The sequence below is a fragment of the Phaeoacremonium minimum genome, assembly GCF_000392275.1.
Source record: "Phaeoacremonium minimum UCRPA7 unplaced genomic scaffold PA7_03_scaffold_496, whole genome shotgun sequence".
Taxonomy (NCBI): domain Eukaryota; kingdom Fungi; phylum Ascomycota; class Sordariomycetes; order Togniniales; family Togniniaceae; genus Phaeoacremonium; species Phaeoacremonium minimum.
Genome location: NW_006921398.1, coordinates 977,381 through 989,983, shown reverse-complemented (window position 1 = coordinate 989,983; position 12,603 = coordinate 977,381). Strand labels below are relative to the sequence as shown.

At 52.7% G+C, this 12,603-nt stretch overlaps 4 protein-coding genes across 4 annotated transcripts; 2 read left to right on the top strand and 2 right to left on the bottom strand.

The window, feature by feature from the left end:
- Nucleotides 1-492: 492 nt before the first annotated feature.
- UCRPA7_6982 (putative glycoside hydrolase family 27 protein) lies at nt 493-1,926 on the top strand (the record flags this gene model as incomplete). Its single annotated transcript, XM_007919517.1, has 3 exons — nt 493-517; nt 568-1,596; nt 1,919-1,926. The coding sequence occupies 3 exons, from the start codon at nt 493-495 to the stop codon at nt 1,924-1,926; spliced, it is 1,062 nt and encodes a 353-aa protein (XP_007917708.1).
- Nucleotides 1,927-2,326: 400 nt separating this feature from the next.
- Nucleotides 2,327-5,777, bottom strand: UCRPA7_6981 (putative nad transhydrogenase protein; the record flags this gene model as incomplete). Its single annotated transcript, XM_007919516.1, has 4 exons — nt 2,327-3,411; nt 3,467-4,375; nt 4,425-5,588; nt 5,681-5,777. The coding sequence occupies 4 exons, from the start codon at nt 5,775-5,777 to the stop codon at nt 2,327-2,329; spliced, it is 3,255 nt and encodes a 1,084-aa protein (XP_007917707.1).
- A 2,527-nt stretch (nt 5,778-8,304) lies between these two features.
- On the top strand, nt 8,305-9,753 carry UCRPA7_6980 (putative porphobilinogen deaminase protein; the record flags this gene model as incomplete). Its single annotated transcript, XM_007919515.1, has 2 exons — nt 8,305-8,413; nt 8,636-9,753. The coding sequence occupies 2 exons, from the start codon at nt 8,305-8,307 to the stop codon at nt 9,751-9,753; spliced, it is 1,227 nt and encodes a 408-aa protein (XP_007917706.1).
- A 293-nt stretch (nt 9,754-10,046) lies between these two features.
- Nucleotides 10,047-10,651, bottom strand: UCRPA7_6979 (putative glycine cleavage system h protein; the record flags this gene model as incomplete). Its single annotated transcript, XM_007919514.1, has 2 exons — nt 10,047-10,440; nt 10,563-10,651. 2 exons carry the CDS (start codon nt 10,649-10,651, stop codon nt 10,047-10,049), a joined length of 483 nt encoding a protein of 160 aa, XP_007917705.1.
- Between the last annotated feature and the right edge of the window lie 1,952 nt (nt 10,652-12,603).

Here is a 12,603-nt window from a genome sequence, read left to right as displayed (position 1 = left end):
CAGGAAATAAATAGCAAGATCGACAGGATTTAAGCTTCATTTCAGAGCCTTGTCAGCATGCTTCGCGGCTTACATCTTAGGCGTTGTGGGGAATGGCAGGGGCAGTGCACCGGTTTACCAGCCGTACGAAGGAAAAGAGCCAAACGATATAAAGCAGGGCAGGACATAATGAAGACTGGTCACTCCGGCAATTCGGAAATTGGCAAGTCAAGGCGGTATGAATCTATCCCAGCTTCTTCGTTATCTGCTTCTAGGCGTACAGGGCTGCATCGCGGCGACGCCCGTTCCTTTTTACGGACAGACCGCTTCGGGAAAGACATCTGCAGCAAGGTAGGTCCTACGAGCCTGCCATCATCTGAAAGGCGAACTAATGATTTCCAATCAGAGGTTGGAACTCCTTTGTGGCACAATCCAATGGCTTTACTTTCAATGTAGCCAATGTCGACCAACAATGCAGCTTCTTCTACGATAATACTGCAGACGGCTTCGACTATGTGTGTGGCTTCGACAGCAACTGGTCAGTAGGTTGCAACGGGGACGACAATGGACGAATCATCCCAAGCTCAGACGTCTTCGACACCATGTCGGTGCAGGACTTCGCGGCGAAGCTGCATGCAAACGGGATGAAACTCGGCTTGTACATGATTCCCGGCGCATTCCAGGCTGATGAGAACAAGACTGTGGCCGGCACAGACTTTGTCATTGGCGACCTGTTCAACAAAACGGTGGACGGACGCACCGGCATCAGCAACACATACAACTGCCGCAACGATTTTGACTACAGTAAGCCAGGCGTGCAGGAGTGGCACGACTCGGTGGTCGAGCAGTTCGCATCGTGGGGTGTCGACTTTATCAAGCTAGACTATGTGACCCCTGGCTCGTCGTTGGGCGACGGCAATGACGATCTGAAGCCCGCCAACGACTCCGGTGCTGTAGCCGCCATGCATAGTGCCATCTCCCGACTTGCACCGAGCATGCGCCTGGACATTAGCTGGAAACTGGACCGAGAGCAGCCCTTCTTTGACCTGTGGAAGCACAACGCCGACGCACTACGCCTCGACCAGGACATCAACTTTGGCAAGAACCCGGTGACCTGGGATGCGATACAGCGAACCGTCGAGCAGTACCGGCAGTTCATCAACCAGCAGGTCCTCGATCCCTCAAGACAGAACCAACCGATCATGATACGACCAGATATGGATAACCTGGTCGTCGCTACCGATGCCTCAGCCAGCTCCTGGTCCGGTTTCAACACTGTCGAACGCTATGGGCAAATGATCCTGTGGCTTGGGGCGGGCGCGAAGCTTGTCGTGGGAAGTGACATGACGCAAATTGACGACCTAGGGCGCACGTTGCTTACCAACGAAGAGGTGCTAGATGTAGCAGCATTCACGGCCAACTGGCCCATGGTGCCAAAGCAGCCTGCGGACAGAGCGGCACAGCTTCAGGCGTGGGTTGCTGGCCCGGATGGCGATGGCACGGCTGCAGTGGTTGTGTTGTCGAACCTAGGTCCGGATCTAGGCCAGAGCGGGTACAGTGATAACCTTCAAGGCGACCAGCTTGTCAACGTGACACTCGATACCCTAGGGATTGAAGGTTCGTCCTGGAATGTGAGGCGAGTGCTGGGGGGTGGGGACAGGGGAGGGGAGGATTTCACGGATATTGGAACAGCCAACTCCTTTTTGGCGAGCTGGTTGAGTGAACACGAGAGCGTTCTGTACAAGTTGACAAAAGCATAAACGTTCGTGAGAAAGGCTCCAGTTAGAAACGGTATGGCGATTCACAAACTAAGGACCAGTTTCCAAATACATGACGAATGCAATGACTTGAATAATTGAGACTCACGACTATCTACAAATCTTCGCCTGCAGATTCAATTCCAAGAGAGAGCAACGCAAGACATGACAAGATGCTTCAGGAATATAATGAGCTCATGAATAGAAATGTAGCAGATGACAGGATGCTATGCAAGGCGAAGGGCACGGCCTGCAAAGTCTAGAAACGAACAAGAGACGCAAAGACCCAACTATAAATGCTGTTCGTCTAGAATTCTAAGATGAAGCCATCTCTACGACACAGGACTTTGTACAATCATGCGAGAAATGCCGAAGGTCTGTCTGTCTAAGCTCAATTACGAGATTCGATCGCTGCTTTCAAAGCTGTGGATGATAATATTAGTGAACTGGCGAACTATGGAGGCAGTGATGAGGGTTTACCATCACAAGTAGATTTGGCATCTCCAAAGAGCATTCGTGTACCAGGCATGTAGAACATTGGATTAGGTACGTCGGCTGTAAGAGCGTGTTAGCGGTCATACATCATCATTTCAGGCATCCAACATACCATATCCGCTAGCCAAACTCCTCTTCATCACAATTGTCTGTTTGCTCTTCCAAGCGTGCAGCACTGGCATTCCTGCAATGGGACTTCCCGGCTCCAGTGCTATAGGGTTGACTGTATCGTTCGCGCCAATTACGAGAGTGAGATCCGTGTCGCCAAAATCATCATTGATTTCGTCCATTTCCAAGACGATGTCATAAGGCACGCTAGCTTCAGCTAGAAGAACATTGCATTGGCCAGGCATGCGTCCGGCGACAGGATGAATGGCAAAACGAACATTGGCGCCCTTGGCTCGTAACATACGAGTGATGTCAGATATGGCATATTGAGCCTTGGCGACTGCCATGCCGTATCCTACCACTATGATGACAGATTCGGCATTTGTGAGGGCTTCTGCTGTTTCTTCGACGTTGGTCTGTGTAACCGATCCTTCGATCTTGTAATCGGATGTCTGTGGTGCAGCTATGCCGCCGAACAAGACATTTGTAAGGGAACGGTTCATCGCAACACACATGATGTATGAGAGGATAGAACCGGAGACTCCAATGAGTGCTCCCACGGTCGTGAGGAGAGGGTTGTCAAGCATGAACCCTTCTGCCACCAAAGCGAAGCCACTGTATGCGTTGAGAACAGTGATAACAACAGGCATATCAGCGCCACCGATAGCTGCTGTTGTAGTGAACCCCTGAGTGAAAGAAAGGACGGTGTTGGCAGCAAGAGCACCGGCAGCAATCATCGGAGAGCCCGGAGCCATGGTAATGAAGGCGCCCATTGTTGCCGCATTAGTTGCCATGAGACTAGAGTTCAGTACGTGTCGTCCTGGAAGGATCAGAGGCTTGGAAGACATTCTGCCAGCAAGTTTCAGGAACGCAACGATGGAGCCGGTGAAAGTAATGCCACCAATTAGTACACCGAGATAAGCCGTGACGAGGTGCAGAGTAGAAACATGCGAGAGATCAGCCATCACACTGCCAATGCTAGTCAAGACTGCAGCCAGACCAACGACGGAGTGGAGAGCAGCAACCGTTTGCGGGAGGTCAGTAGGGGTGATACGTTTGCCAATCACGAAACCTGGGTTTGTCAGTACCTAAAATTAAGAACCAGATGGTTGGTATCAAACACCTACCAAGAATGCTTCCAATGGTAGCAAGGGCACCGAATTGCGTCAGTACTTCAGGTGAGAACCCGACAGCAAGAAGGGATGCAAGAACACCCGAGCCAACACCAAGCATACCAAGCATATTACCCATGCGTGCAGTAGCCTGTGTTGCCAACCCGGAAAGCGAGCTGATACAGAGGACTGAGCTGACGAGATAGCCGGCCTGAACAAGACCAGCAGCTCCAGTCGAAGCGGCGGCCAAAAAGCCTCCACCAAACAGAGCTCCGGGAATCGCATACATCCACGGATACTCAGGGGGATCAGTTGGACGCCGGAACATATCAAGCATTCTCTTGGTGATGACAAAGCCTCCAGCAACATTTACGAACGCAAGGAGAACAGAGGCAGCTCCGAATGCTTGGGGAATCGTCTCGGGCAGGTAGCCACCGCCGAGAATGAAGAAGCCACCGATGCCTACCATACCAGAGATAGCATTTGTGACGCTCATCAGAGGTGAGTGCAGCGCAGGAGCTACACCCCAGACTACACGATATCCAATCAAAGATGCAAGACCAAAGGTAAAAGCATTGCCCATGAACGCGGGTCCAGTCAGCTTGCCTAGAGCGAGAGCCGTAGCCATGCCACCAGTGACAAATCCGACTTCCCGGGAAGTCTTTTGAAATGGTGTCAAGGCCACGACCTCGGCCTCTTTGGCAGCTGCAGGTGCGGCCGCAGGAGCGGGTGGTGGAGCTGGTCGAGGAGCTGGTGGAAGGATATCTCCTTTGCTAGTGACGATGGCTCCACGGACGACCTCATCTGTGAGATCAATACCAAATTCCTTGTCTGCTGGGGCCATGGAGAGCAAGAATTTGGTAATGTTGTTTGAATAAAGTGTTGACGACTGCGTCGGGAGCCTGGATGGAAGGTCGGTATAACCTATACCGACAATCAGCCTGCTCTGTCAACAAATGAGAATTAAACTTACCAATGATTTTCACATCATGGTATGATATGAGTTTGCCAGGTACAGTCTTCTCGCAATTTCCACCAGCTTCAGCAGCCATATCGACAATCACGGAGCCTGGTTTCATGATTTCAACCATAGACTTGGTGATCAGCTTTGGCGCAGGCTTGCCAGGAATGAGGGCGGTGGTGATGATGATGTCTACATCACGGGCTTGCTCGGTGAAGAGCTTCATCTCGGCCTCAATGAACTCCTTGGACATTTCTTTGGCATAGCCTCCAGCACCAGACCCGTCTTCATGCAAATCGACCTCGATGAACTCGGCACCAAGGGACTGCACCTGCTCTCGAGCCGCAGATCGGGTATCAAAGCCCCTGACAATAGCGCCAAGTCTCCTCGCTGTGGCAATGGCACTCAGACCAGCCACACCAGCGCCGATGACTAGCACCTTGCAAGGTGGGATCTTGCCGGCAGCAGTCACCTGTCCAGTCAAGAATCGTCCGAAGTTGTTCGAAGCCTCGAGAACAGCTTTGTATCCGGCAATGTTCGCCATGGAGCTCAGAGCATCAAATACTTGAGCTCGACTGATACGTGGGATCAAATCCATGGCGAAGGCAGTGGCCTTGCGTGATGCGATCTTCTCCACGAGCGGCTTGTTCTGCGCCGGCTGCAAAAAGCTGATGAGAGTCTGGCCGTCACGCAGGCTCTCTGTTTCTGCCTCGGAGGGCCCGCGGACCTTCAGCACGATGTCGGCCTCCTTCCAGACAGAGGCGGCGTCAACAAGGGTCGCGCCGGCCTTCTCGTAAGCTTCATCGAGAAAATCAGCCTCAGCGCCAGCACCACTTTCAACTATGACGCGCGAGAAGCCCTTCTTGAGGAGCAAGGCGACATTTTGCGGAGTCAGAGCCACACGCCGCTCGTTCGGGTACGTCTCGCGAGGCACGCCGACAGTCAGCTTAGCATAGGGCGTGGTGGGAGGCAGAACCACGGTAGAATACGTCGCGCCAGCGGTAGAAACGGGTGGAGAAGGGATGGAAGACAGCACCGAGGCATGGCGGACTAGCTGGAGCGACGGTGCCTTCGCAACCGTCACAGCCAGGCATGTTGATGAGCTCTGCTGCCGGCCGAGGGTATTATGCCACTGTCGACGATTGCCCACAGTGCAGCCGAGGGCCGGAGCTGAGTCTATATGAAAAGGTCAGGCTTGATGACTTCAATTGAGGACTAGACCAGTCGCATTGTTCTGTACAGAGCTACGGCGGCAGGCGGCAGCTTACCAAAGACACGCGACAGAGAGCGGCGGGACAGGCTCTCAAGAGGCGCCGATGATGTGGCATTGTGGGCCAGAGCTGGGCGGAGAAGAGACCACGACATGATGACTGCCTGCAGTCTGCGCGACACAGCGGACGGGTGTTATCATCGATCTCTAGAAGCTGCGTTATATGGGAGTTGAAATGCGATGCGCCTGGAAGATGAAGCTATTCGGATTTGCCGGCCGGTACGGCACCTTAAGGGAGGAAATAAACGCGGTACAGTACTTCGGTCAAGTATGCGCTTTCTACATGCCTTAGCCCTTCCTTAACCTTGGTACGCGCGCACGCCAGTACAGCAATACACCAGAGCAGCACCAAAAGAATCAGCCACTTCACATGTTACTGGATCGTGGCGAGTTGCAGGAAGCAGGTAAGACAGGACGACAGAGAGGGGAAGAAAGGAGGAGAGTGCAAGTATGCAGGTTAAGGAGAGGAATGGTCGGATGGCAGCCTTCGAAACATTCATCCCCCTCATTCGCGGGTTCTCAGGCTCCCAGGCTCTTCACCCCGCATTTCAATCCGCGAGCCGAAGGGGTCTCACCACTCACCAGGGTGTCTCGTGTGTCTGTGCCCTGTGCCTGTTGCCCCCGGGTGTGCCTTGGCGAGCCCGGCGCCAAAACCGGGTGAATCGGATCCCACTTCTAGAGTCAAGGGAGGATTGTCCATCCTCCCTGACGTTAATAACGGCCTCAACGCACATCTTCTACGGTAGGTAACAACGGGTAAGGTGGCCCGTGGGGGGGGGCAGTGGCCCGGGATGTAGTGTGGGGTGAAGTGTGGAGGGGTGCGTCTTGCGGGGGTATCACCAACCCCTAGAGCCTACCAGACTACAGCTTGTCCTCACAAAGCGTTCCCCTTGGTTATCTACTTCGATATTTCCATGCCATGATCGATGTTGAATCAGCTCGGGTCTCACAGTTTTCGTCCGATACGTGTCTAATGGTCTCTCATTTCTCAGTTACAGTTGAGAATGCACTCTGAAAAGACGTGTGGCAGTCCCATGGTTACGAGCAGCTTTACCAGTTTGTGCAAAGCCCAACGCCGAACAGAGACATAATATCTTGACTTGCGGTTTTATTGCGGTTTGGAGAATCCAGTACAAAGTTTGTTATTAGGATCTGCCGTCAACTAAGAATGAAGTTCTCCACGTGGTCATCTTTCAACACAGCTAAACACACGCACTGTGCGTTCAAGGACCTCAAACAAGGCATGATGAGGCAGGTAAGCTGCTTAGAATTAGAAGAGGGAAATCACCTGCATTTTACTACTGAGGAGACTAGTTTCAAATTCACCCGGGTTGTCACGTCTTCTCCTTTGGATATAAGAATATGTTCAGTAAGACATGGACCGAGAACAGGCTTCGATATGCTCATCGAAATCTTCAAGGGAGTAAATAATGGGCTGATCTCTAAGTCCCGAGCAAAATGCTCCGAGGTTATCCTCCTCAAATTTGATAAACGCCGTGTCAAGAGATGCAGAGTAGAAAGATAGTTCTCCAAGCTTTAGAGGTCCTTTTCCATCGAAATCGGGGGCCCGGAGTTTGTTGTCAGTAGTGAGCGTTTGTTGTGTGCTGCCTTGAGTGATACGAGGTCTTTCCTGGTGTCCGAAGAAATACCCAAAAATCACGCTCGTTGTCGGTAGTATTCCTGATGCGGTGCTCGCGAGTATACCGCCGCTCACGAGTATACTGTCCAGTGCTCGTTGAAAGGAGTCATCATAGGCAGTGATATCCCAGTCCCCGGAGATTTCGCCGTCGAGATCATCTTCAGCAGCCTCTTCAACTTCTTGATCGTCCATAATCGCTTGTCCGTGTGAACTTTCCATATTCGAACGCTCATCCATGAGCCAATGGTTTGCCGTAAGTAATAAATACTTTCCTTGGAATGAAAATACTCCCTCGGCTGTCGCAATACGTAGCTTTTCTTCTTCTATTCCATTTTCCCTGAAACATATAAGTCTCAGCCCCTCGAGCCTTTGCTCTGGGGTGGCCAGGATGCTTCGTGGCTCCTGTCCCGTCATGGCAGCTTCCTGTGTGAAGACGTGATCACCATAATCAGGGGAAAGAAGCTGCAAGTCTTCGAAATCTTCCTTCAAAGACATATTTCCAATCTCAAATCCTAGGAAAGCGTTCAAGACATTTTGGGTCGCCATCGTGCTATTTTTCATGACAATGGTATTTGGAATCGTTCAGTGCGTAGAAGGGGCATTTCAAGTTGCTTTTGCATACAAATCTGTTCAGGTATAAGGTCGGTTCAATTTGGTTTGTTACTCTGCGTTCACGAGAACTTTCCAGATACCGCCGCGATATGGGGGCGAGAAGTCGGAGCTAATGTAGGCCGTGTTGATAACATGACAATGATTACGTGCTCTATCACTACACATCTTATAAGATGTGCCTTTGAATGGGCTATCCAAATACATGCACAAATTGAGATATTATTATCATTTCATATACGAAGGAACGAAACCTTTCGTAAACTGGAATGTAAGTACTCCTCCGCCAGGATAGTAAATGTTAGGTCTGTAAAAGGCAATCACCTCCTCAGCGTGGGATTACTACCTTCGTAGTAGTAAATGGGGCTCCAGCAATGAACGGAATCATGGAAGCATCGACAGGTATCATGACTCTCATCGTTGATTACCTCTATCGTGAAGAATTAACAAGTGTTACCCCGGTGGAGGAGTATCACCAGGGAGGTTAGTTCGTATTTAAGGGTTGGCGGCTGAATGTTATAGGCAATAGCATTAGTCGGCAGGTGTGGGGCTGCTGTCACCGCGCGCCGAGGGGTTCGCCGAAATTTGCGAGGTACTGCCATTCTCAAACCGCAACAACGACAGCCCTCTGATCCCCGGACCCTCAAAAGCTCGGTGAAGCTCCAAACCTGCCACAAACACCTCAATTAGTCGCCTGAAGACTAGACCAAGGCAGCAATCCCGAGTTCTGTCTTAATCCTGACATCTGCATCATGGCCACCGCCGACTCCGGCCCCGAGGCGCCGCCCCTCACCGCGGGCTTCACCATCAACCTGGGCACCCGCCGCTCTCCCCTAGCTCTCAAGCAAGCCGAGTTCGTCGTGAACGCCCTGCAGAAGGCCCACCCGCACATCAAGCTCGAGGTGCACGCCATGGCCACCATGGGTGACAAGGACAAGGTGACGCCGCTCCCGGCGCTCGGCAAGGGCCTGTGGACCAACGAGCTGGAGGCGCAGCTCGAGACAGGCGAGCTCGACATAATCGTGCACAGTCTCAAGGACATGCCGACGACGCTGCCGGAGGGCATGATACTGGGGTGCGTGACGGAGCGAGAAGACCCGCGCGACGTCGTGGTGTTCCGGGCGGGCCACGGCGGCAAGTACAAGGCGCTGAAGGACCTGCCGGACGGATGTGTCGTGGGGACGAGCAGTGTGCGGCGAGCTGCCCAGCTGCGCCGCTGGTACCCAGGCTTGAAGTATCGGGATGTTCGTGGGAACATTGACACGCGGTTGAAGAAGTGCGACGACGAGTCACTCGGCTATGACTGCATTATTCTCGCGGCAGCTGGTCTGCTGCGCATGGATTTTGGGGACAGGATAGCGCAGTATCTGGAGTCCAGCACAGAAGGTGGTGGACTCTTACACGCCGTTGGTCAAGGAGCTCTTGGGATCGAGGTCAGGAAGGGAGACGACAAGGTGCTTGGTGCGTTGAAGGCCGTTCAGGATACAGAGACCATGATTGCTTGCTTTGCGGAAAGGAGTGTCATGCGCACGTTGGAGGGAGGCTGCAGTGTGCCAATCGGCGTCGAGACGAAGTGGGTGCCGGGGACAGAAGGCCGGGGGCAGATGCTGCAGCTCAAAGCTACAGTTGTGAGCCTAGATGGTGGAGATGCAATTGACGCAGAGCTTACGGAGGATGTGCCTAGCTTTGAGGCTGCCGATGAGTTCGGGCAGAAGGTCGCCAAGATCCTGCTCGAAAAGGGGGCAAGTAGGATCCTGGAGGCGATCAACAACACACGGAGCGTCACAGAAGGAACAGCAGGCGCCGTAAAGCTGACCTCCTGAGCCCTTGTACTACTAGAAGCATGGAAGCATGGAATGTCTTGCTTATGATTTCGCATTGAGCAGGCCCGGTACTTTGTATGATGAATCAAAAACCCCCTTTGCCGCGCGGACCGTATGATAATTACATGACGCCTTGTATTTGACCGCATTTTCCCTCCAGGTTGAACTGATCTCTCGACTCAGGTATCTATGTGTGAAAGACTCCTTGACGGTATAGCGGATGTAGCAGTTGTAGAGGAGAGCGCTTGTAGAAATCCTCAAAGACGTGTCCGATCACCGAACCCATCCTTAGCTTAATGGTCCTCAGAAGCAGTGAACTCTTTGTACTCCTCAGCACCCATTAAAGCCTCAAAGTCCTTGACGCCCTGCTCGTCGACGGTAACCTTGGCAATCCAGCCGCCACCGGCGCTGTCGTCCTCGGGGACCTTGTTGATAGTGCCTGGCTTCTCCTCCAACTCGAGGTTGATATGGGTGATCTTGCAGCTGATAGGTGCGTTGATGTCGGCAGCAGACTTGACGGACTCAACGGCGCCAATGGCATCACCAGCGCCGGCCTCCTTGCCCTCTTCGGGGAGCTCGACGTAGACAACGTCACCGAGGGCCTCGGCGGCGTACTCTGAGATCCCGATGACGCCGGTCTTGTTGTCCGCAGACAGGTCAATCCACTCGTGGTCCTTAGTGTATTTCCTTACAGGGTCTGTCGTAGCAGGACGATCTGTGTTAGCAATGGTCCACGGCGGCAGAGAGAGATATCGGAGCAGGGGAACCGACTGATAGCTGTGGCAGAGAAAGCTCTAGCGGCGGTAAACCGGGGGGCAGGGCGAGAGACGGTTGCCAGTCGTAGAACCGAGAGGCTGGAGGGGCGAGCAGCCCGCATGCACCGTGCAATTGAAGCCATGGCTAAGGCTGAATTGCTGGTTGTGAGGGAGGGAGTCGGTGTTGATGGTAATTATCTTTCGGTGACGAACGAGTTGCGGCACCGGGCGCATGATTTTCGGGATCGGTTTAGGACGGCCGAGAAGTCCAAGTTACGTACACGGAAGACTTATGTAAGCGCGCTCTTGGGCATGGAAACGGAGGTCATAATCCGCAGCTAACTGAATCTCAAAACTAGCTGCTAATTCGCTTTTTTCTGTTACTTCTTGCAGAGAAAGGGTAGATAGCATATAAACCCGCCTTCTTAAACATGAAAATAGTCAGAATACTATTGAGCGTTGTGCTTGGCTGACTGTCTTTGGTATTTGAATGCACGTGACGGCTACAGGCTAAGCTACGGGCAGTCAATCATGGAGCTAATCTCTATCATCAAGTCACTTGCAGCATCAATCATTCAACAACAAGACCGACGATGTTTCAGCTAAAGTTCGACAAGTCAATAGTCCGAGTCTGCATGAAGTTGACCACGTTGGGCGGCCTGGATCGTGGCCTTTGCATGTGAGGCAAAGTCAATGCTATTCGAACGATGGCCGAGGGTGGGCAGTCGGATTAGGGGTTCCATTCCGGTAAGAAAACAATGGCAGACCAATAGGGACGCATTCAAACAAATGCCCCGCGTTCCAGTCCGGGCTGACGGTCCCATTTTCTTGGAAAACACGCCGGCCACGAGCCACGACAGACACCTACATGTACCTGGAGATTTGATAATTGATGCTGATATCGACAGCCCTTCCTAGCGCAGCTCGATAAAATACCCCATAGGTTGGAGCTGGCCATGTTGCCCTGGAAAAAGAAAGCAATAACGTTAAGGGCAGGCATTGTGGTAAATAGTCGCACAACGCATGACAGGCCAACATTACAATGGCCGAACACGCCTGACATGGGGTCTCTTATCCTACTGTACCTGACTTGGCTTGGGTTTATCTAACTTGATATCAACCACCACCACCACCACCCACACCTGGTCTTCTGCCAGTCTGTCAATATTGAAGAAGTAGTTAGCGAAGATAGTGCTCAGAATTGCTTCCTTTTCCTTTTCCCCACTTCTTCTTTCGTGCCAGTCCTGTGCTGTTCCTGCCTGGACGGGGGCTCCCTGACGCCATTTTTGTCTCACTCTTCTGTCTGGCTCATAAAAAAGTCGCGTCGCGTGTCGCAATTAGCTGCGTCTCATCGCGCTAAGCCTTCACCTAACCTGAGCTTTTGCCCTGACCCCTCAGTGGACAGAGGGCCGATTTGAGCGTTGATTGGACTCGAGCTGTCCGCGCCAAAACCTCATCAAGATCCCAAGAGGCTGTTAGCTTATTACTACATAGTACACTGGCCCATCCGGAAGAACCACTCGTGCCTGATCAAGGCAAGGAGTTAAAGTGCCTACTTTCCTTTAGAATCTGTACGTCAGCGTGGGGTTTTTCTTCTCTCTGGGCTCTGGATCTGCCGGTATCCCGCTCGTACTGACCTGCACCGTACTGCCCTAACACGCCTTCAGGGCTGCTGCATCGTTACTGTGAAACTTCCATTCCGCAATTCTTCCACCTCCGTCCATTCTCCAAGCCAGTGGACGCCGCCGCCGCCTCGACTTCCCCCTAGCCCTCACCTCACCACCAACACCACCACAACCACCCCCCTTCTTCGACCACGACGGCCGACCTCATCAACTCGAATCGTCAATTGCGCAACCTCAGGTGAGTAATTGTGCCGTTGTCACCGCCTGCCTACCCTACACCTGCAGCAGGCTCCCGTCACCTATATGGATACCCTGTCTGACTTCAGCCCTTCCTACAGAGCTCCACCCCCGATGAAGCTGTCCATCGTACTCCTCTGAACCCAGGACAGAGGCAGTGGTGCAGACTTCAACATATTCTTCCCGTTCGCCCGACATTCGCTTCACTGTTGAGCCACGAAGGCGCTCTTTCA